General features: G+C 36.8%; 1 protein-coding gene across 2 annotated transcripts; it reads left to right on the top strand.

The window, feature by feature from the left end:
• The first annotated feature begins 635 nt into the window (after positions 1 to 635).
• On the top strand, positions 636 to 10,843 carry sh3bp5lb (SH3-binding domain protein 5-like, b). 2 transcript variants are annotated; one of them, XM_058752483.1, is made up of 7 exons: positions 636 to 1,015; positions 1,098 to 1,350; positions 1,588 to 1,650; positions 3,427 to 3,555; positions 7,588 to 7,749; positions 9,407 to 9,580; positions 10,014 to 10,843. In XM_058752483.1, the coding sequence occupies exons 2-7, from the start codon at positions 1,105 to 1,107 to the stop codon at positions 10,635 to 10,637; spliced, it is 1,398 nt and encodes a 465-aa protein (XP_058608466.1). In that variant the 5' UTR covers positions 636 to 1,015; positions 1,098 to 1,104; the 3' UTR covers positions 10,638 to 10,843. The 2 variants fall into 2 exon arrangements, with proteins under 2 accessions (XP_058608466.1, XP_058608465.1); XM_058752482.1 differs by having other exon boundaries at positions 637 to 1,350.
• Positions 10,844 to 21,847: the final 11,004 nt, after the last annotated feature.

Here is a 21,847-nt window from a genome sequence, read left to right as displayed (position 1 = left end):
AATTTAGGCCATGAAATTTACATTTCAGTCGCAAGTAATTAGGGGGGAAATTACAGAATTCAGTTTCAGCTTTTATGATGATGGAGATGAATAAATTTGAGTCTTAATGGGTGAATCTTATAAAAACATGTCCAGTTCCCGCTATTTTTTTTTTTAAAGATGAATAAAAATTATAATAATTTTAAATTTGTACATTATTTTCATGACAATTTCCATTTCCAAAACAAATTCCCATGAATGGAATTACATTGTAATATTATTTCATTCAAGTAAAATAACAGTTACAGTAATAATAAAACACTGTAAATAACAGGCTAATGTGGTATTTTCTTTGCAATAAGGTGATAAGAAAAATACGAAAATGAACTTATCAAAGTAATGTTAATAATGTTACACTGCAAGATGTGTATATTTTTAGTAAATATTTAATTTTTAACGTAATTTATTACATTTGATGTTTCCAGGGTAAAATGCTATTTTAAATTGAAATACTTGACGTGTACTTGTCAGTATATATATATATACATATACATATATATAATATCAGAGAGGAAAAACCCCGTAAATATACTTATGCTTTTTGAAGGTCTCACATTAATTTAGCTTGATTTTGCAGTAATAACAGTAAGTGGAGTAACAAGGCGAAAACTTTGGAACGGTTTCCATGGAAAATGTTTGTAATGATCACTCTGGACCAAAACAAAGAGGCAGTTAGAGATGGAGAAATAAGGAGGTTAAGAAATAACGGAAACTATCAACACAACCAGGGACAAAAACAGTGACCGTCTATATGTCAGGCTGGAGCTGTGGCTGTATTTATGAGCCTTGAGCAGTGCGGTGACGGTCTGGAGAGGCAGCTGTGATTTCTGCAGTTAGCGGCGAAGCTAACGGTTCAGCTCGGGTCATTCTGCGCCGTCAGCATCGCTGCATGACGCTACCGCTACAAACAACACGCCTGCGCCGTTAAATGACTCTCATTCACCGGTTATGTAGCTCTTTACCGGCAAGTTCGCGGGTAAATATGTATTTATAGGCATGGCAAACATTTAAGCACTAATATATTGTGATTTATAAGAACAAAACGGGTCATTCTGAAGGCCGCGGATGGAACCGGGGCGTCAGCGTGAGAACCCCCCCGGATCCGGGGAGCCTGAGTCAGGGGAGTGGAGAGAGGAGAGCGCCGCGGTGGAGACCGAGGAGAGGGACGACACCCTGAAAAACAGAAGCGGGGATGGAGGAAACGAGGAAATTACGAGCAAAACCGAGAACACTGTGGTGGCGGAGAAAGATAAGGCTGAGTTTGATGAAGATGAGGAGCAATATGAGGAAGAGCTGGACCCCAGGATTCAGGTATTAGGATTTGGACCCAAATAAACTTGATATTGTGTCTATGACTATGAACTATGATACATATTATTCACTTTTTGCTTTAATTAATGGTTTATAATAGCAAAATGTTATAAAGATTTGTTTGTCTGTGGTTTTGCTGGTTTTATATAAATTCATATACCTTTGTTTGTTATTTAATACATCTATTAATAGTATATGAATGTTAACTGTCTTCCCTCCCTGTTTTGCATTTGTCAGGAGGAGCTGGAACACTTGAATCAGGCCAGTGATGAGATCAACAGACTGGAACTACAGCTGGATGTGAGTAATATGTATGACACTACTGGATGCTTCTCAAAATCTAGTGAGCTGCCAATGTAGACAGTACACAGCCTTAGAGAGATTCAGTTTTAAACTATATGATATCTTGACATCAAATTTGGTTAAGCTGATGGTGATCACTTCAAACCTGTTCTATTGACTTTAGTGAAGGCACAAATTAGTACCGGCAGGTTTGCAAACTTTTCAGTGGGTGACCAATAAACAGATTTCTTTTTAATGGCTATACAATGTCTGGCTAGAAGGGATGATATAGTGAAAATTTATATTGTACATAATGCAGTAATTCAGTTCAAATGAAGTGCAGTGACACAGTCTTTATAATTAACAGTTCAAAACTTTGGGGTCAGTAAGAAATTTTTAAAAGAAAATAATTATTTAATAAGGATGCATAAAATTGCTCAAACGTGACAGTAAAGATGTTTATAATTTTATGAAAGATTTCTTTTTCAGATAAATGCTGTTCTTCAAAAAGTATTATGGTTTATATAAAAATATGAAGCTGCACAACTGTTTTCAATATTTATAATAATAATAAATGTTTTTGAGAAGAAAATAAGCATATTAGAATGATTTCTGAAGGATCATGTGACACTGAAGACTGGAGTGATGGCTCCTGAAAATTAGTCTTTGTATCACAGAAATATATTATAAAATATATTTAAATCGAAAACAGTTATTTTTTATTTGTAATAATATTTCACAATATTACTGTTTTTACTATATTTTTTCTCTGCAGTCTTGTGAGCATAAGAGACTTGAAAAACGGAAAAATCTTATGCCAACCCCAAACTTTTGAGTGGCAGTGTACATGACACAGTGTTTTAAACAAAAAGAAAAAAGAAAGAAAAAAAAGAGTCATAGCCATGTTTGCATTCAAGCCCTGGCTTGAAAATTTATTTAGGAATTCTAACTATGCATTTTGTTACACTTTATTATTTGACAGCAGCTATTTGCACTAAGTGTAAATAGTGATAAATGCTATTTACACTAAGTGCAAATAGCAATGGATTCTATTTACACTTAAGTGAAAATTGCAGCATTTTCTTAGTGATACGTTATTTACACTAAGTGCAAATAGCGATTTATTCTAATTACACCATGTAAAAATAGCCGAATTTTCTAGTACTTATTGCAAATAGTGGCAAATATCTGCGCCTCAGTATTGTAGTACATTATAAAACATTATGCAGTGATAATGTTTTGAGCGTAAATGAACATTTTTATTAAAGTTGTTAAATGGATACTGCCTTATTGGGACAATAAAACCCTCCCTTATACCCTAACCCTACCCGATACTTCATTTTCAACTTTTTGATTATTTCCTTAATTTTTTATTGAAAATACATGCCTTCCCGATGTAAGATGTGAAAAGGGAGAACGAGTTCGGCAAAAGGCGGAATTGAACTCGGGTCGATCGCATCAAAAAGTGCTTATTATGTGCTTTACCATCTTCGCCACTGAAGCTGTCGTTCAGCAGCAGTCTTTTGCAATGTTGTCTAGCGTAAACACATGTTGGTGGGCGGAGTTAGTGTAAATAGACTCCGTTATTATTTTCTCCTTTATTATTTTTTTTCGCTATTGTTTATTTTACTACTGTCTTTATGAGCCATGTTTGGGTTGCGAGTCCTCATCGGTTGAGAACTGCTAAATTAGAGTAATAATGTATGTATTGTTTGGATTTGTTTCTCTCATCGTGCCAATTTGAGCATTGTTTTTCTCACTCTTTCTCATTATCTCTGTCTAACACTCGTTTAGGAAGCGAGATCCAGCTACAGGAGGATCCTTACAGACTCGGCACGCAAACTCAACGCTCAGGGCTCTCAGCTGGGAGCCTGCATTGAGAAAGCCAGACCTTACTACGAAGCCCGTAGACTCGCTAAAGAGGTGTGTGTGTGGGTTGGTATTTGTGGTTTACGGGGACACAAATTTGTTTAATGACATGGGTATGACAGAGGTATTACAAATTGAAGGTGGTTTATGAGGACACTGCCTATGTCCCCGTAATTCAAAAGGCTCAAAAAACATACTAAATGGTCTCAAAATCAAAAAATGCACAAAGTGTCCTGTATGTAAGGGGTAGGGTTAGGTGTAGGGTTCGTGTAGGGCAATAGCACATACAGTTTGTACGGTATAAAAACCATCAACATCTGTGTGTGTGTGTGTGTGTGTCAGATGAGTTCAAGATGTTTTTGTAGTTTGCTGATTCATTTCCAGTCTCTAATTATTGCGAAAAATCCTCCCACTGAAGCAGAAAACATTTCTCATTGCAGTGATCATTATGGTGAAAGAGTGAGTGTGCTAATGTGATTAACCCTGATAACACGAGGTGTGATTTGCACATCACTTTTCATTAGCATTTTGCAACCAATTTCGAATATGTAATTGAACTGATGAAAATCGTTTAGCTGAGGCTATAGAGAGTAATTGAAAACAATTGAACCAACACAGAATTTAAACTTTGACTTTGTCATCATCGGCCCTCTCATGAAAACTGTAAATAAGTTTGAGTGCAGATGAGTAGACAAGCTTAGTAAATGTAGTGGTTGTTTATTTAGATCTCGTTCGCTCTCTCGAGACATTTGAAAGAAATTAATATTTTTATTCAGTAAGGAATCTAAGTTAAATTGTTAAATTGATAAAAACTGATAGTAAGGACTTATATTGTTAGAAAATATTTCTATTTTAGATAAATCCTGTTCTTTTAAAATTTTTATTCATCAAAGAATCCTGAAAAGGTATCACGGGTTCCAAAAAAAAATTTCAGCATTGCATCACAGGAATAAATGATATTTTACAGTATGTTAAAATAGAAAAGAGTTATTTTAAATTGTAATTATGTTTTACAATATTGCTGTTTTGATCAAATAAATGCAGCCTTGGTGAGCTTGAGAAATTTCTTTAAAAAAGATTAAAAATCTTACTGATCCCAAACTTTTGAAAGGCAGTGTGTGTACATATATGGGAAGGACACTTAGTTGTGGTAAAGCCGCCCTTGCCAGTTGCCCATAGCTGCGGCCGTTATCGTTTGTATTGCATCTCTCATCTCATCTTTTTCATATTACATATTTGTGTGGTGTGTTTGTGTATTAGACAGCTTGCATACAAAATGCCCTTGAAATTGTTGTTTCCTTAAATTGATCTCCTTTAGAGCAGTGCTGCTTCAGCCATACACTTGTGCTGTTGTTTGAGCATGTCGCCATGAGCTTTGCATTTTTAAAGGGGTCATATGATGCGATTTCAAGTTTTCCTTTCTCTTGGAGTGTTACAAGCTGTTTGTGCATAGATAAAATCCCTGAAGTTGCAAAGACTAAAGTCTCAAAACCAAAGAGATATTTTTTATAAAAGTTAAGACTCGACCACGCCCTCCTTAAACGGCTCATTCAAACACACCCCCACATGTCTACGTCACGGTGTGGGGAGATTTGCAAAACACAGTCCAAACTGATGCGCAATGAAAGGGGGCAGGATTTTTATTCTCGCTGTAGTATTGTTGCTGCCGCCGGCACCATGTCCTGGAGACGCTGTTTCGTTGTGAAAGCGAAACTACTTTGTTTGGGCTTCCAAAAGAGGACACAACTAGAAATCAGTGGTTAAGTTGTATTTACAACACTGTTCCAGAACAGTTCAACCCAAATATTAGAGTGTGTGCAGCGCATTTTACGGAGGACTATTTCCTGAACCTGGGAGTAGCCTGCCAGCTGTGCACAAAGACTGTTTCTATAAAGTGGGGCAATTCCAACTTTGCAAGGACAGTCTGGCGCTTCTTACTCACAGCCTGTGAGTATGTTTTCATATTTAAAGAATTTGCCACTGACGATTCAAACGCGAGTTTTGAGCTGTGTAGAGTAGTGCTTGTTGTTTGTCGTTTCTCCGATCACAAATGCAGACATGGTAATGTTTACGCGGCGCGATGCAACGCGACGCATAAAAAGACAGTATAAGTCATTATAATCAGTAATTATGTCCCCACTGGATTCAACAAATGCCTCGTTTGTAATGGGTTTTATTGTTTTTGTGTCGTCGCACCGGGACACGGCATCACAATATGGTAAGGGTGCGTAACATTTCCGTCTCACGCTTGAGGTATTCGGCCAATAACAACGCACTGGATAGCTGGCCAATCAAAGCACGCATCACTTCTCAGAACGATGAGCTTTGTAAAAATCGGTGCGTTTCAGAAAGGCGGGGCATAGAGGAGCAACAATAATGTACAGTATGTGGAAAATAATGTGTTTTTTTAACCTTAAACTGCATAAACGCATTACATTACACCAAATACACAAAATAATGTTATTTTTAGCAACGTCATATGACCACTTTAAGACAGAATGTCAAGTTAAAAATAGTCCACATTTTAAAAAATGTGTCTCGAGACCTTTACATTCTGTTTTTTTCTTTGCTCTCCGAGCACAAGGATACGTTTTATGTAGCCTTCTCTCTTAGAAACATGTCTGTGTCAAATGAACCCAAAAACCAGCCAAATTATACAGGGCTTTCTTTAGACTGATTACTCGACTAGTCGTTCAGGCAGCCCACAGTCTGGTAAATTTTGAAAATGTGTTTTTTGCCTCTATCAGTTTTGAATTCAGTTCTCGTATTTATGTCTTACACCGCCTGATAGGGTTTGCTGAGAAATATGACATAGTTTTCTGAAAATGATGTGTGTCTGCTTTTAGTAGTGACCTTACGCTTTAAGAAACCCTTTTATAGGCATATTTTACTTTTCCCAAGTGATTTGAATAAATCTTTATCAGTGAATGTTGTGTAAAATAAAGGCTACATTTACACAGCAGCAGAATTTGGTTGCGAGTCCTGTTTTGAATACTAAATACACTTATATTCACAAACCTGTCATTTATAAACAAGAGCGGCATCCTCATTTTGTGTTCAGCCTTACCTGCTGAGATTTTCAAGTCTCACAATCGAATTTTGAGAGCGAGTTTAATTAGCCTGTGTTGTATGAACCGCAATGAACAGCCAATCTCTTCTGCATGTATGTGTTGGGTTTTTTCAAATGTACTGTTGGTTTATTTAGCTTTGACTTGTGCCTTCCATTTATAGCACAATGTAGTTTCAGTTTTGATGAGACTTTCTGGAGTTATCCTGACCCTGGAGTTGCAGCAATGCAACTGAAATGTTCCCAGGCCCAGAAAGGTAGCAAGGACATCTGTAAAACAGTCTGTGTGACATCAGTGGTTCAACTGTAATTTGTAACTGTAAATAAAAGCTTTTGTAACAATAAAAAAGGGTCTTGGCTTCAGATATTCATTCATACAGACATCATTCGATCCCCTCCTGTAAACTGAGCATTTGAAGAGTCTGCTAGTAAATGCAATTGTCGATGTGAACGTAGCCAAAGTCAGATATCATCCTTGGCGAGGATGCCATATTTCCAGCGAGTTATCCCAATGAAATATGGTCTGCCATTCTCGGTTCCTGACTTTTATTGATTGGTTTGGGTGTTCTGATCTGTGCACAGCAATTTTCACTGACAGCAAGCTAAGCTTTTTCATCTAAACGGTTTTCAGATCCATCCTTGTTTGCGGTATGAATGGATGTCAGCTTTACAGTCCTCAACTCCCATTGGCCATTACATCCTCGTTATTTAAAGTGGATGGTTATGGTTTGTGATTTGTGAAGTGCTATGCAGAGTACATCTCTCTTGGGTTTTGTCTTATTACATAAAAAATAATATTGCTGTATAATTGTTATATTCTTCCATACTAATCCCACATCCTGTAGCTAGTGTTTTATTACATGCATATAACCTGATATAAAGTTTGGAAGGATTTGCAGTGCCCATTCACTTTATGGCTCTCTGTAAGGTCAGCATCCCTTCCTCTGATTGGCTGCATGTTTGCAGAGCTGAGTGATTGATTGCTGTATATGAAATATGATGGATGACCTTACCCACAGGCTCAACAGGAGACCCAGAAGGCAGCGCTGAGGTACGAGAGGGCTGTCTCCATGCACACGGCTGCCAGAGAGATGGTTTATGTGGCTGAGCAAGGTTTATTGGCTGACAGGAACACATTGGACCCTACCTGGCAAGAGATGCTAAACCACGCCACAGCCAAGGTACAACACAGTGACTCAGCATCGCTCTAAGATAATTATGGCAATAGGCGGTGGCATAAATTTGCTCAAAAACACAAGTGCTTTTAGGTTTACAACAGGTCTTAATTGCTAAAATCAATCCCTCGTTGTCAGAATTATAGGTTTGCCTTGTTAAATCTTAATGTGTCGTCTTTGAATGTGCACAGCTGGTTAGTGTGGATTTTAATGGCAGTGTGGCTTTGATTGTCACAGTGGGAGCAATCAATAATGCTGATGAATGCACACCTACACTTAAAGATCAAGGTCACATGTCTTCATTTATATTTTATTCAAACCCTGCCAGTAAAATTGAGCAGCACTTCTTCGATGTGAAATCATCCTACAGTTTTTGTTTCCAGTTGGGTTGTCACCTAAACTTCAGTAGTCAATACCAATGCTAGTGAATTTTCAAGATTCTTGATGCCAATTCCAGTTGCATAGAAAATACTTAAATACTGTTAAACACACTCCCTTTTTACAATTATTGCCTCAAGTTTTTCAATAAATCATTCAAGTGAAAGTTGCAAATTAAGTAAACACTGATTCAGGTTTATAAATTAATCATTCAAGTGAACAGTCGGTAATGAAGTACAGACAAAATGGAATTGGAAGGAATGGAACAAAAATACAAATAACAGTACTTAAAGTTTTCAAATTAATCATTCAAGTAAATAGTCAGTAATAAAGAATTAAGTAACAAATTGCATGCAATAGAATAGCAACAATCAAACAAATATACAAATTAAGTGAACAATGCTTCAAGTTTTTAATTAATCATTTGACTAAACAGTCAGTAATAAAAAAAAATACCAAAGAAACAAATTACAACAGAACAAAACATTGGATATACCTGGTCTTATTGGGAATGATCTATTGGTGCATGTTATTTCAAAGAATAAAATTGTCTTTGTTATCTTTAATTCAAATGTAAAAACTTTCTCTGCAATGACTTTTCTCCTGATGTCACTTAGGCTGAATGGTTTTCTGGATAGCCAGATTGTTATTTCAGCAAACTCGCATTCAGTCTGGCTCCATTCTGTTTTGTAATGCCCTCTTTTAACAATTTATTCCATTCCCAGATTTAAAAAAAAAAAAAGGCTTGCTTTTTTCTCATTCAATATCCTGTCTTACTTTGAAATGCATCACATTATAGAAAGAAAATGGGTTGTTCAGGCAATTAATGTTAACTTGAACCTAACAAAAAGTTTTCAATTTACTCTACCATTTTAGTAAACAATCAGTAATAAAATATAGAGTAAAGAAACAAGTTACCAGTAATAGAGCAACTGAAAACAATAGAACAAAAATACAAAAAAAGGTTAACTGTGAAAGTTTCAGAAACAGCAAAGTAAACACTCAGAAATATATTGGACATTTACACTGTAGACCAATTGATATTGTTGAATTTTCTTTAGCATCAACTCGATACTGAAGTACCGTACCTTTAACATTCCTGAATGTTATCTTCCACTGTACGTTTCTACAAACTCTTAAGAATACTCTGTTATTGACAGGGTTGATGCGATATTGACTTGTCAAATCTTTGTATGAATGATACAGAAAGACAAGAGAATAAAATCAATTAAATGTCTGTTGAGAACAGAAGAGGATATCACGTTTGACATGTTTCTGTTTTCAGGTGAACGAGGCAGAAGAGGAGCGTTTGAGGAGCGAGAGGGAGCACCAGCGTGTCACTCAGCTTTGTCAGGAAGCAGAAGCGCGTGTGCAGACTTTGCAGAAGGCTCTTAAGAGGGTCATTATCAAGTCCAAGCCTTATTTTGAGCTCAAGGCTCAGTTCAACCACATCTTAGAGGTATGCATCAGAGACTGGCCTCTGCTGTAAAGGTATTCAAGGTCTGCTTGCCATATCGATTTAAGTTACAAAATGAAATCCTCTATGAAATGCAAACTAGGGATGGGTGGAATGAATAGAAACTTGACTTGTAGCATACAAACTATTCTTTTTTTTTTTCTTTTTTTTTTTGTAAGACTATTACATTTAGTAGTATAAAGAAGTAAACTTTTTCTAACATCAGCCAATTAGTGGTTATTGACCATAAAAAAAAAAAAAAAAAAAAATTGGGTTGAATTTCAATATTAGTGCAACCCTAAACATTATGAAACTTTTTTCTGATTGGATGATTATCTGGTTACCATAATGTCATCAATATATTTGGTGCATAAACATGACAAATTGTTTGTCTTTTTTTATCCATTGTGCTATGATTATCATCACTCATTAACAGGAGCACAAGTCCAAAGTCGTCCAGCTGGAGGAACGGGTGGCAAAGGTGAAGACCCGATATTCTGTCGCACTCCGCAACCTTGAGCAAATCAGCGAGCAGATCCATGCGCAAAGAGGGCGCATTCGTGCCGCCAGAAAGCGCAACAGAGCCCGTGGGGGGCGGAGCTCTCCGGTGGGGGCAGAGTCTGAGGGTGTAATCCAGGCAGGGGCATATGGAGGGGTGGTGGCCAATCCTTTAATGGATAATGACTGGGCCGATCAAGAGAAAACCAGGCAGTGGGTGGAGAAACACAGGGAGGCGGGATGGGGCCAGAGAGAGAGGGCGGAGAAGGCAGGGTCAGACTCCATGTCAGTCATCAGCCTGCAAACCATAGCCTCCGACCTGGAGAAGTTCGATTCTGTGGAGCACTTGGGCAATATGAGTGACGTCGGAAGTATAATAGGTGAGGAGAAAGAGGCGGAGAGTGAGAGAGGATTTAGGGTCGATGATCGAATAGTAGAGAGAGAGGTGGCGAACCTCTCGAGACAGGATGCAGAGAAAGGTGCCTCAGGGACGGACAGACAGCAGAGAGATAGAGAGCGAGAGAGCTTTGTGAAGCAGCACCACAGAAGTGTTAGTTTGTGAGAAAACAGGAAATTTGAGTTGCCTGTTACTCCACCCCAATCTTGGAGGGCTAAAGCTTGCCTGCAGGCTTCCAGGCGAGACTCTCAACTGACTACAAATGAATCAGACTGAAAACACTCTGCATTCTCTTAAAGGGATAGTTCTCCCAAAAATGAAAATTCTCTCATTAATTACTCACCCTCATGTCGTTCTAAACCCGTAAGACCTTTGTTCATCTTCGGAACACAAATTAACATATTTTTGATGAAATCCGAGAGCTTTCTGACCCTCCGATGCAACTGAAATTTTAGGCCCAAAAACATTGTAAGGACATCGGTAAAACAGTCCATGTGACATCAGTGGTTCTTCCGTAATTTTACGAAGCTGCGAGAATACTTTTTGTGTGCAAAGAAAACAAAAATAACCCCGAGTTACCGTCATCTGCCGTTATCGAGAGTACCACGACGCATGAGTGTGTGTTCCTCTGCACGTGAACAACGCGTGTGGTACTCTCTATAATGGCAGAAGACGGTAAATCGGGGGAGAAGAATTGTTGGTTTTGTTTGCGCACAAAAAGTATTCTCGTAGTTTTGTAAAATTACAGTTGAACCACTGATGTCACATAGACTGTTTTACCGATGTCCTTGCTACCTTTCTGGGCCTGGGAACATTTCAGTTATGTTGCTATCTATGCAGGGTCAGAAAGATCTCGGATTTCATCAAAAATATCTTAATTTGTGTTCCGAAGATGAACGAAGGTCTTATGGGTTTAGAAATGAGGGTGAGTAATTAATGACAGAGTTTTCATTTTTGGGTGAACCATCCCTGTAAAGGTGAAGTGTGTAATTTCAGCGCCCCTTGTGGTACTTAATGGAATTACAAAAAGATACAGGTTTCAAGAAACACTTTCTGTTATTGGTTAGATGATCCGCCCCCAAACCTATGCCATTGGTTGAGCCAGTGTTGCCTTATCAGGCTGGTCTGGACGCTCAAAAAGAGTTTACACCTTTCACAGAAATCAACATACTAATGGCTTCATTATTGCTGCACATTAAGTTAGGAGAATATCAATTAAAAATTACACACTTCATCTTTAACAGCACTAACTATGGAAGTCCGTTTCCACCTGAGAGTAAAAAAAACAAAATGGTAATTGTAAATCAACATAAATTTTGTCACCGTTAAGCTCATTAGTTCACTCCAGAATTAAATTTCCTGATAATTTACTCACCCCCATGTCATCAAAGATGTTCATGTCTTTCTTCAGTTAAAGAGATTTTTTTGAGGAAAACATTTAGGGATTTTTCTCCATATAGTGGACTTCAACAGGGACCAACAGGTTGAAGGTGCTAATTGCAGTTTCAGTGCAGCTTCAATGGGTCTTATCTAGTGAAACGATCGGTCATTTTCCTCTAAAAAATGTTTTACCACAAATGCTTGTCTTGCATTCGTTTGCATTGCAAATGATCGTTTTGCTAAATAAGACCGTTTGAAGCTGCATTGAAACTACAATTTGGACCTTCAACTTGTTGGTCCACTATAGTCCATATATGGAGAAAAACTGGAATGTTTTCCTCAAAAACCTTAATTTCTTTTTGATTGAAAAAAAGAAAGATATGAACATCTTGGATGAGATGGGGGTGAGTAAATTATCAGGAAATTTCTATTCTGCAGTGAACTACTCCTTTAAGAGAAATAAAGTCACAATGGGCCTCATTCATTAATCTTTTGTAAATATATGAGTAAATTTGGACATAAAAGGACCTTCCAGAAAACTCTTCTTCAGATTCACAAATGCTTCAAACCTTAGATTTGATAATAAAACATGAATGAAATTAATCCCACAGTTAGCATAATTGAATTACGACTATGCAGCTGTTTTCAATCATTTTTGTTTTATGAATGAAATTTATTTTCATATTTAACTAATTGATTAGCTATATATATTAATTTTGTCATATGTTATATTTCATAACTCCAAAAATTTACATCAGAGTGGCTTTACGAACAATTTAGACAAATTCTTTCTGTTCATGTTTCATGAATGAGGCCAAATGTGACATTGTGAGACCTAAAGTTGCAATTACGAGAGTCACATTTGCAAGTTTTGTGATTTTTATTTCATGGAATTGCAAGAAATAAACCCGTCTTCTTAATTTTATTTATTTATTTATTTATGTTTTATTATTATTTTTTTTTTTACTGAAAATGGTGGAAACTGGCTTACATATCTAATAGTCCTACCACACGGTTCAAATGAGTGGAAAGCTCCTCCAGGTGTGGTGACTAAGATTCAGACATTAAATTGAATCCATTTTTGGACATAAGAAATAGTAATCGAGAGGAAGGAGAATATTAACACACCTACACTGATTGACGTGGCATTATTGTAACACTGCACTATAGCGGAGGGGGTTCAGATGTTCTCGGCAAATTAATGAATAACAATAAGGAGGATGTATTCTAGTCAGTCCACAGGGATTTGTAGTTCTCACGCTCTGATCCTGTCTTTTCTTGGTTACTGTTTCACTGTCGGTCAGGGAACAGGGGAAAAAAGACAGAAAAGACACTTCACACAATGCGAGAGAGAGGGAAAACAAGTGAGAAATGGATTGAACATTGCAGATCAAACTCTCATCTCTTTCTATTACCTCAGAAAAGGGAAATGCTCTTACAGTGGAGGTCTATGGATAGAGTTGTACACTTTCCTGATAGGCTTCCATTGTTAGTGTGTAACTTTAAACACTTTTTTGTTTGTTTAGGAGAATGAAATTCAACCTGACTCAAAGTATTTTCTGTGGTGGTGGTTAATAATGATACTGTTCATCTGACTTAACTTGTATGTAAACTGGAATATATTTTTTATAATATTGCTGTATTTGGTTCCCATCTCCAGGTGTCTTTCATCAAGTGTAGATATCTGAAATATTTAGTTTTAAATTTTTTATTTGGCTGTCAGCTGGTATTATTTTGTGCAACATGTAACGTTAAGTTCTAGGTCATCAATTTGTGGCATTTATGATATATTTTACTGTACTGTTTTTATTGATTTTGATCTATTTGAGAGATTTTAGGTCAGTGGAGGAACGAAAGAGAATCTTGTCTTGGCAGAAAATGTTTACAAGTGTGTCAGTTCTGCTGGATTTTTACAAGAAAAGTTGAGTAAATAAAACAAAAGTGGAGCGACTGAATGATGTGTACTTGATGACGTAACTGTGTTTTGCAGATGTACACTTTGAAATCATGTGATATGCTAGCTGTTTGAACAAACCGTGCTGTGGACAGTACAGTATTGTTTGCAAGTTTACATCCTACTCTCCTCTCCCAAATTTTTTGTTGTTGTTTTTGGATTTTTTTTTTATTTTTTATGTAGTTGTTGTAGTTTTTGTCCACAAACCTTGTAAATCCATCCTTCCCCCATCATAACCTGTTGTGTACAGATTCCTCACCTCTCCTCATAGTAAATAGATGATGCTCTGTAGAGTTAATCCAGTATGCTGCTGTCTCTCTCCATTCATTAGGTCACATGAACTCTATGTATATACAAGCTGATGTATGATGAATACAATTAATCCTTACGTGACTGATACTGTAACTTATTCTGTAAATGTTAATTTATTGCACAGTTAGAGATATTAAAACTTGAATTTAACAACTATGCTCTTCTTTTTCTTATTTAATCTCACTTGGAGTATGGAGTGTGGAGTATGGAAGGTTGTTAATTGCTACTTTGTATCTCCTGATTTTGACTTTATATCGCAAGATATGTTTTTACATCTCACAGTGTAACTATTCATCAAAGTTTTGACTTTGTTTCTTGTAATGTGACACTGTAACTCATTGTGACTCACAATTGCAAGTTTATTTGTCATAATTGCGACTTTCTCAATTAACTAAAAATGTGAGTTTTTCTTGCAATGTGACTCTATATCTCTCACTTTTTGACTTTTCGTGTAAGTGCGACTTTATATCCTATCATTGAACCTATTTCTTGCAATTGCAACATTCAAACTAAAAATCTGACTTTCTTACAGTGTCATTCTTTATCTCTCAATGTCAACATTATTTCTTGTAATTATGACTATTTCTTATAATTGTGACATTGTCTACCAGTTGTGACTTTGCAATTGTGACTATTTTTATTAAATTGTGACCTTTTTCACAATTGCAACATTGTCTCAAAATTGTGAAGATTAATTTAAATTTCCACATTATAACAAAAAATGTGCCTTTATATCTTGGGATTTGACTCTCAATTACAAATGTATTTCTTCCAAATAGTTTTTTTTTCTTGTAATTGTGGCTATGTGATGTGACTTATATTTCGCAGTTGTCACATTGTAATTGCGAATTTATAATTGCAAATATTTTTTGAGACAGTGTAACTAAAGGTTACTGTCTCTTACAAGAGATCGTTGAAATCAAGGAATATAGTCACATTGTAATTGTGAATTCTCCCAGATGTGACTTTTATATTTCGCAGTTGAGACTTTGTTTCTAGTAATGCGACACTATAATTCACATTGTAAGTGTGAATTTATATCTTACAATTGCAAATATTTTTTGAGACAGTGTAACTCATACAAGAAATCAAGTCGAAATCAAGAAATATAAAGCAACATTGTAATTGTTTTTATTTCTCGTACTTGCGAAATTGTCTCACAGTTGTGACTTTACTTCTCATAATTGACCCTTCGCATGGACTTTGATTGACAGGCGATCTGACCAATCATAACGCAGAATCTGCCATTTTGTCCGACAAACCAGACTGGAGAGTAGATTAACTTCGGTAAACATGAACAACTGTGTTTACTGATGTCTTTCCACGGTTGAAATAAAATACCTTCTGATGTTCATTCATGTTTATTTCATGCTTTAAGTAAATATGAAAATACACGTGCCGCTTGAACTGAGGCGCTGGTTTTCATTATGCACGATCTGTCACGACACATTAAAGAGCCACAAAACTTTATTTATTGTTTGAATTTCTTAAAAAAGACAAAATTTGAAAGCTGAGACTTTGTTTGATACCAGAAGTAACCTGCTCTGTCTTGTCTGTCAGTGCGTTGTTTCCATGATGTATTTTTCACTGCACAAGAACATGATGTGTGGCTTGAGAGCGGCATGGCTTGTCGGGCATAGCAACAGTAACTAAGAGGGGGCGGGTCTTTGCGAAGGGTCAACTGTGACTTTCAAAACTGTGAAAATTTTCTTTACATCTCACAGTATGACTATATCTCTTAATTTCAACTTTATTACTTGTAATTATGGCCTTATTTCTCATTACAGTTGTGTCTTGCAGTTGCCTCTTTGTTTCTAGTAATGTGACACTCTTATTGTGACTTTGTCTCAGAATTGCATTTATTTCTTGAAATTGCGACTAATAATACAACCTATCTTCTGCAATGTGACTATATCTCTAAATTCCATTTTTATAGTAATTATTTCTGGTAGTTATGAAATTATTTCTCATCTTTGCGACTTTAAATCACTCAATGTGACTTTTCCATACTCTAAACTTGATCCCACATTTCAATTGTTTTGGCTTCCATATCAGAGAAGTTTACAAGATTATGCACATTTTCTAATGAAAACGAGAAGTGCACCACCACCACAAGGCAAGGCAATCGCTATGTAGTTGCTATGACATCTTGTGGGCTTGTTAGATTTGCTAGCCTTGCGTATGAGCATTAGTACCAGTTACGCTTGGTTTAACAAACACCACTAATTACCAGTTATACTGAAAGTGTCTCAATAGCTTGGTAATTGTAATCAAGAAGAATGGCGAGTTCCCAGGTTTTCTCAGGTATTTTAGGCTGAATGTTGAGCCGAGAGCAGTGGGACACTCCAGCTACCTGAAATCAATCAGATGTGCTGGAGAACAGGTCTTCCGTAATGAAAAGAGAAAGAGAGGAGGAGATTATCCTCAGTCTTCAGTCTTTAATTATTCAACAATGATATAAATATCGAGCAGAGAACTCATAGAAACCGGCCGCTGGGGAGAGAAAGGAGTGTGTGAGGACTAGAGCAAAGGATGAATGTGATGTAAAATGCGATAATTGTCATGTAGAAAGGGCAGTTTAAGGTGAGAGACTAATTTCTCAGTGACTGCAGAGAGTGAAGGTGACATTAGGTGTGGGAGTTTGTGAAAGAGACAGCCGAGATGATGACAGCCGAGTTTGAACTGAAAGATGAGGTGTCACCGGCAGCATTTGTAACCGGAGCTACTCCCGCACAGTGTTTTTTTTTTTTTTTTTTCCTCTCTCTCTCTCTTTCTGGTTTTCATTATGTTGAAATTTCTCACTCAGGACTTTGTGACTCGCTGATTCCACTGCTGGGATACCTGAGGGGAAACACATCAGAAAATGCATTATTTTGATTGTCAATTTGGAGAGGTACATTACAGACTGGAACGAGCCTTGTTCTTTCATGAAGTTCATACATCAGAACTCATTTATAGATGTAGCATTCTTATCATTGATGCAATTTTAGTTTGTTAAAGAGTTGCAGCATTTACTTGTGTTAAGAAAATAGAAAGTGTTTTTCATGTTTTTGAAAGAAGTCATCAAGGCTGCATTTATTTGGCAAAAAGTACAGGAAAAACAGCAATATTGTAAAATATTATTACAATTTAAAATAACTGTTTTCAATTGTAATATATTTTAAAATGTAATTAATTTCTGTATTTTCAGCATCATTACTCCAGTCTTCAGTGTCACATGATCCTTCAGAATTCATTCTAATATGCTGGTTTGCTGCTCAAGAAACATTTATTATTAATAATATTATGTTAATTATAATATGTTTTTTAACTAAAAGAATTATAAAACAGTTTCAGGTCAAGTATTGCCTGCCATGCTACAAGATGCTGCATTCAAAGCTTGACACGTGCTGTCCACTGCCCTCTTACACATCACAGACGGGGATCAGAACTCGAGTGTCACACCTAATGGAACAGATCCCAGGTGAGGTAGTTGTGATTTCACTGATCTTACCTGTCTGTGAACAACCTTGGAATAGATTGACCAGTGGAGGGCTTTGTTCTGAGCTGAAGAAAAAGAGAGCGAGAGATCAAGACAGTTCTGATGAATAGAATTGATCCAGAAATAGAGAGAGCGTAAACAGTTGGCCTTGTTAGGAAAGATTTATCTGAGATTTAAAGTCTGGGTTTAAAAAACTGACCCAGACAGAATTTAGAAGACGCAATCCTGTCTGTCTGTCGGTCTGTTTGTCTATCTATCTATCTTTCTGTTGTTCGTTCTATCATTCTGTCACTCTATCTATCCATATATCTATTGATCTATCTTTCTGTGACTATCTATCTATCTATCTACAGTATATATGTATATATACTATATATATATATATATATATATATATATATATATATATATATATATATATATATACATACATACAGGTGCATCTCAATAAATTAGAATGTCGTGGAAAAGTTCATTTATTTCAGTAATTCAACTCAGATTGTGAAACTCGTGTATTAAATAAATTCAATGCACACAGACTGAAGTAGTTTAAGTCTTTGGTTCTTTTAATTGTGATGATTTTGGCTCTTACTTAACAAAAACCCACCAATTCACTATCTCAACAAATTAGAATATTTCATAAGACCAATAAAAAAACATTTTTAGTGAATTGTTAGCCTTCTGGAAAGTATGTTCATTTACTGTATATGTACTCAATACTTGGTGGGGGCTCCTTTTGCTTTAATTACTGCCTCAATTCGGCGTGGCATGGAGGTGATCAGTTTGTGGCACTGCTGAGGTGGTATGGAAGCCCAGGTTTCTTTGACAGTGGCCTTCAGCTCATCTGCATTGTTGGGTCTGGTGTCTCTCATCTTCCTCTTGACAATATCCCATAGATTCTCTATGGGGTTCAGGTCTGGTGAGTTTGCCGGTCAATCAAGCACAGTAACACCATGGTCACTGAACCAGCTTTTGGTACCTTTGGCAGTGTGGGCAGGTGCCAAGTCCTGTTGGAAAATGAAATCAGCATCTCCATAAAGCTTGTCAGCAGAAGGAAGCATGAAGTGCTCTAAAATTTCCTGGTAGATGGCTGCGTTGACTGTAGACATCAGAAAACACAGTGGACCAACACCAGCAGATGACATGGCAGCCCAAATCATCACAGACTGTGGAAACTTCACACTGGACTTCAAGCAACATGGATTCTGTGCCTCTCCACTCTTCCTTCAGACTCTGGCACCTTGATTTCCAAATGAAATGCAAAATTTACTTTCATCTGAAAAGAGGACTTTGGACCACTGAGCAACAGTCCAGTTCTTTTTCTCCACAGCCCAGTTAAGATGCTTCTGACGTTGTCTCTGGTTCAGAAGTGGCTTGGTAGCCCTTTTCCTGAAGACGTCTGAGCGTGGTGACTCTTGATGCACTGACTCCAGCTTCAGTTCTCTCCTTGTGAAGCTCTCCCAAGTGTTTGAATCGGCTTTGCTTGACTGTATTCTCAAGCTTGCGGTCATCCCTGTTGCTTGTGCACCTTTTCCTACCCAAATTCTTCCTTCCAGTCAACTTTGCATTCAGTATGCTTTGATACAGCACTCTGTAAACAGCCACACCTTTCAGTAATGACCTTCTGTGACTTACCCTCTTTATGGAGGGTGTCAATGTTCGTCTTCTGGATCATTGCCAAGTCAGCAGTCTTCCCCATTATTGTGGTTTCAAAGAACAAGAGATACCCAGAATTTATACTGTAGGGATGGTCATTAATTGAAACTCAAATGTAAATATTCTAATATTTTGAGATACTGATTTTTGACTTTCATGAGCTGTAAGCTCTAATCAAAATTAAAAGAAATAAACATTTGAAATATATCAGTCTGTGTGTAATGAATGAATATAATATACAAGTTTCACTTTTTGAATGGAATTAGTGAAATAAATAAACTTTTTGATGATATTCTAATTATATGACCAGCACCTGTATTATTCAAACAAAAACTTTTATTTTGGATGCGATTAATCGCGATTAATCATTGGGCAGCACTAGTATGTATATGTGTGTGTATATATATATATATATATATATATATATATATATATATATAATTTACCAACTAGATTTTGAACATTCTGAATGTTATTCTTGTCCCCAGATATGGCTCTTCCAGTGTAAATCTGTAAATCAGTTTTCCCCTCAACCCCACACCCAATTTTATCATAAACTGGTCAAAATTGTCTAAATCTAACCACTTAGAAAAGTAATAGCACACATCAAGCCGTACAATTTGAAATATGATTCATATCTGTAGCGCATATGGTACAGGACGAGTAAAGCTTGTTACAGCAAGCACCACTAATAATTGCTTCAAATTAATACTTCAAATTATTCATAGCCACGTAAACCAATACTGCACAGAGAGATTCATTTGGCTCTTCCAAATGAATGGTAATAGGCCTACTGGTGTGTGGAAACAGCACCTCTTGTGCGAATGCACATCCCCTACAGTGAAACTATAGTGCTTATGGACTGATGTAAATGATTTGCCTCCACCGCATGCTGTTGTATATGTAAATGAGAGCTCCTTGAAAGTGGCTGCACAAAAACATTTGCAGCAGGGAATAATGAAGTGCTCCCTATCCTACTGTACTCCTCTGTTTGCGCTCAGCAAGGACAATCTATTGTCATGAGTATGACAGCGTCTGTATGAGTAATTACTGCAGCCCATTGCACACTGACCAATTTCCCCTCCATCTAATGGGAGAGCACAGAACTAATGCTCAGAAGAGTTTGAGAGTGATCCTCTGATGAAATGAGATGTGGCAGTAATTTGGCTTTACGTATGGCCATCCATTTGATTACTCTGGTGCACCATCAGTGGTTGCAAACATGAAAATTGCGTTGCATTTCTTCCCAGCAAATCAGAAAGTTTTAAAGGTCATTATTGACTTTGTGGGAAAGAGACTGCTGAGGTGTTGACATCCTAATGGACTAGGTCTATAATTAAATGTTTGCCTGCACCCTCACTCACATGATAAATGCTGCTCTCATCGAATAGTGAGATATCATTTTCAACCAGCATGACTCATCCTCTCGGCTTCCACTGCCAAGAACAGAGACAGGATTTAGAGCAGCACTCTCACAGAGGAACTCTTCCATTCCCAAGCTCGAAACAAGAAACTGGGAACTAACTTTTTATTTCTTCGAGGAAATACAAAAAGAGCATAGCCTTTTTTTCATTACGTCGATTTGTAGGCCGATCCGGAAGGCGCATACACCACTGGTTCCCTTGGGAATTTCTTATAGGTAATTTTAGGATTAGAAGTAAAAAAGGTGTGTTGAAAAGACTTTGAATTGGTTTCTTTTTTTATTTTATTTTGATGCATTTGCTGCAAAAAGACTTGGTTTAAGAAAACAGTGTCTTCTTTATGCTAATATGAAATTTATGTTGTAGAACAAAACATTTCTTCAAAACAGTACAAGCCACAGCCCTAATTTTGTTTATAAATTGTAAATTGCCATTCCCAAAACTCACTGACAATTCCTTAGAGAATCCAAGGCTCAAAAATGCTAATTTCTAACTGGGTAATAGGACAACAAACTGAACAGCTTTAGCTGTAGGTATAGGCTATGGTTTTGATGCTTTGCTGTAGTCGCATAACGCAGCCTTGGCAGAAATCATCAATTGTATAATTCATTATGCAAATGCATTAATGAAAGAAGACCAGTGCAAATCTTCATGCAAATATACATATGCCCACTGTTAAAAAATGTAAATTAATCCTATTATTGAATTTGTTTGATTCAATGTGTTGCTGCTTGTTTCTTTGTAATTGTGTGTGAAATTTAGAAATGTACAAAATTGTTTCTACACCAACATGTGTGTGTGTGTGTGTGTGTGTGTGTGTGTGTGTGTGGGTTGGTATTTGTGGTTTATGGGACACAAATTTGTTTAATGACATGGGTGTGACAGAGGTATTACAATTTGAAGGTGGTTTATGAGGACACTGCCTATGTCGCATCGTAATTCAAAAGGCTTAAAAAACATAATGAATGGTGTTTTTTTGAAAGGGGTAGGTTTAGGTGTAGGGTTGATGTAGGGCAATAGCACATACAGTTTGTACAGTATAAAAACCATTACACCTATGGAGAGTTCCCGTAAACCACAAATACCAACACACACACACTGAAAAATATAATAAATTTAATATTTAATAAATAATAAAACAGTTTGAGCTTTTAAATCATGCAGCAGCAGA

The sequence above is a fragment of the Onychostoma macrolepis genome, chromosome 19 (assembly GCF_012432095.1).
Source record: "Onychostoma macrolepis isolate SWU-2019 chromosome 19, ASM1243209v1, whole genome shotgun sequence".
In the NCBI taxonomy this organism is placed as follows: domain Eukaryota; kingdom Metazoa; phylum Chordata; class Actinopteri; order Cypriniformes; family Cyprinidae; genus Onychostoma; species Onychostoma macrolepis.
This window is presented reverse-complemented; position numbering and strand designations above follow the sequence as displayed.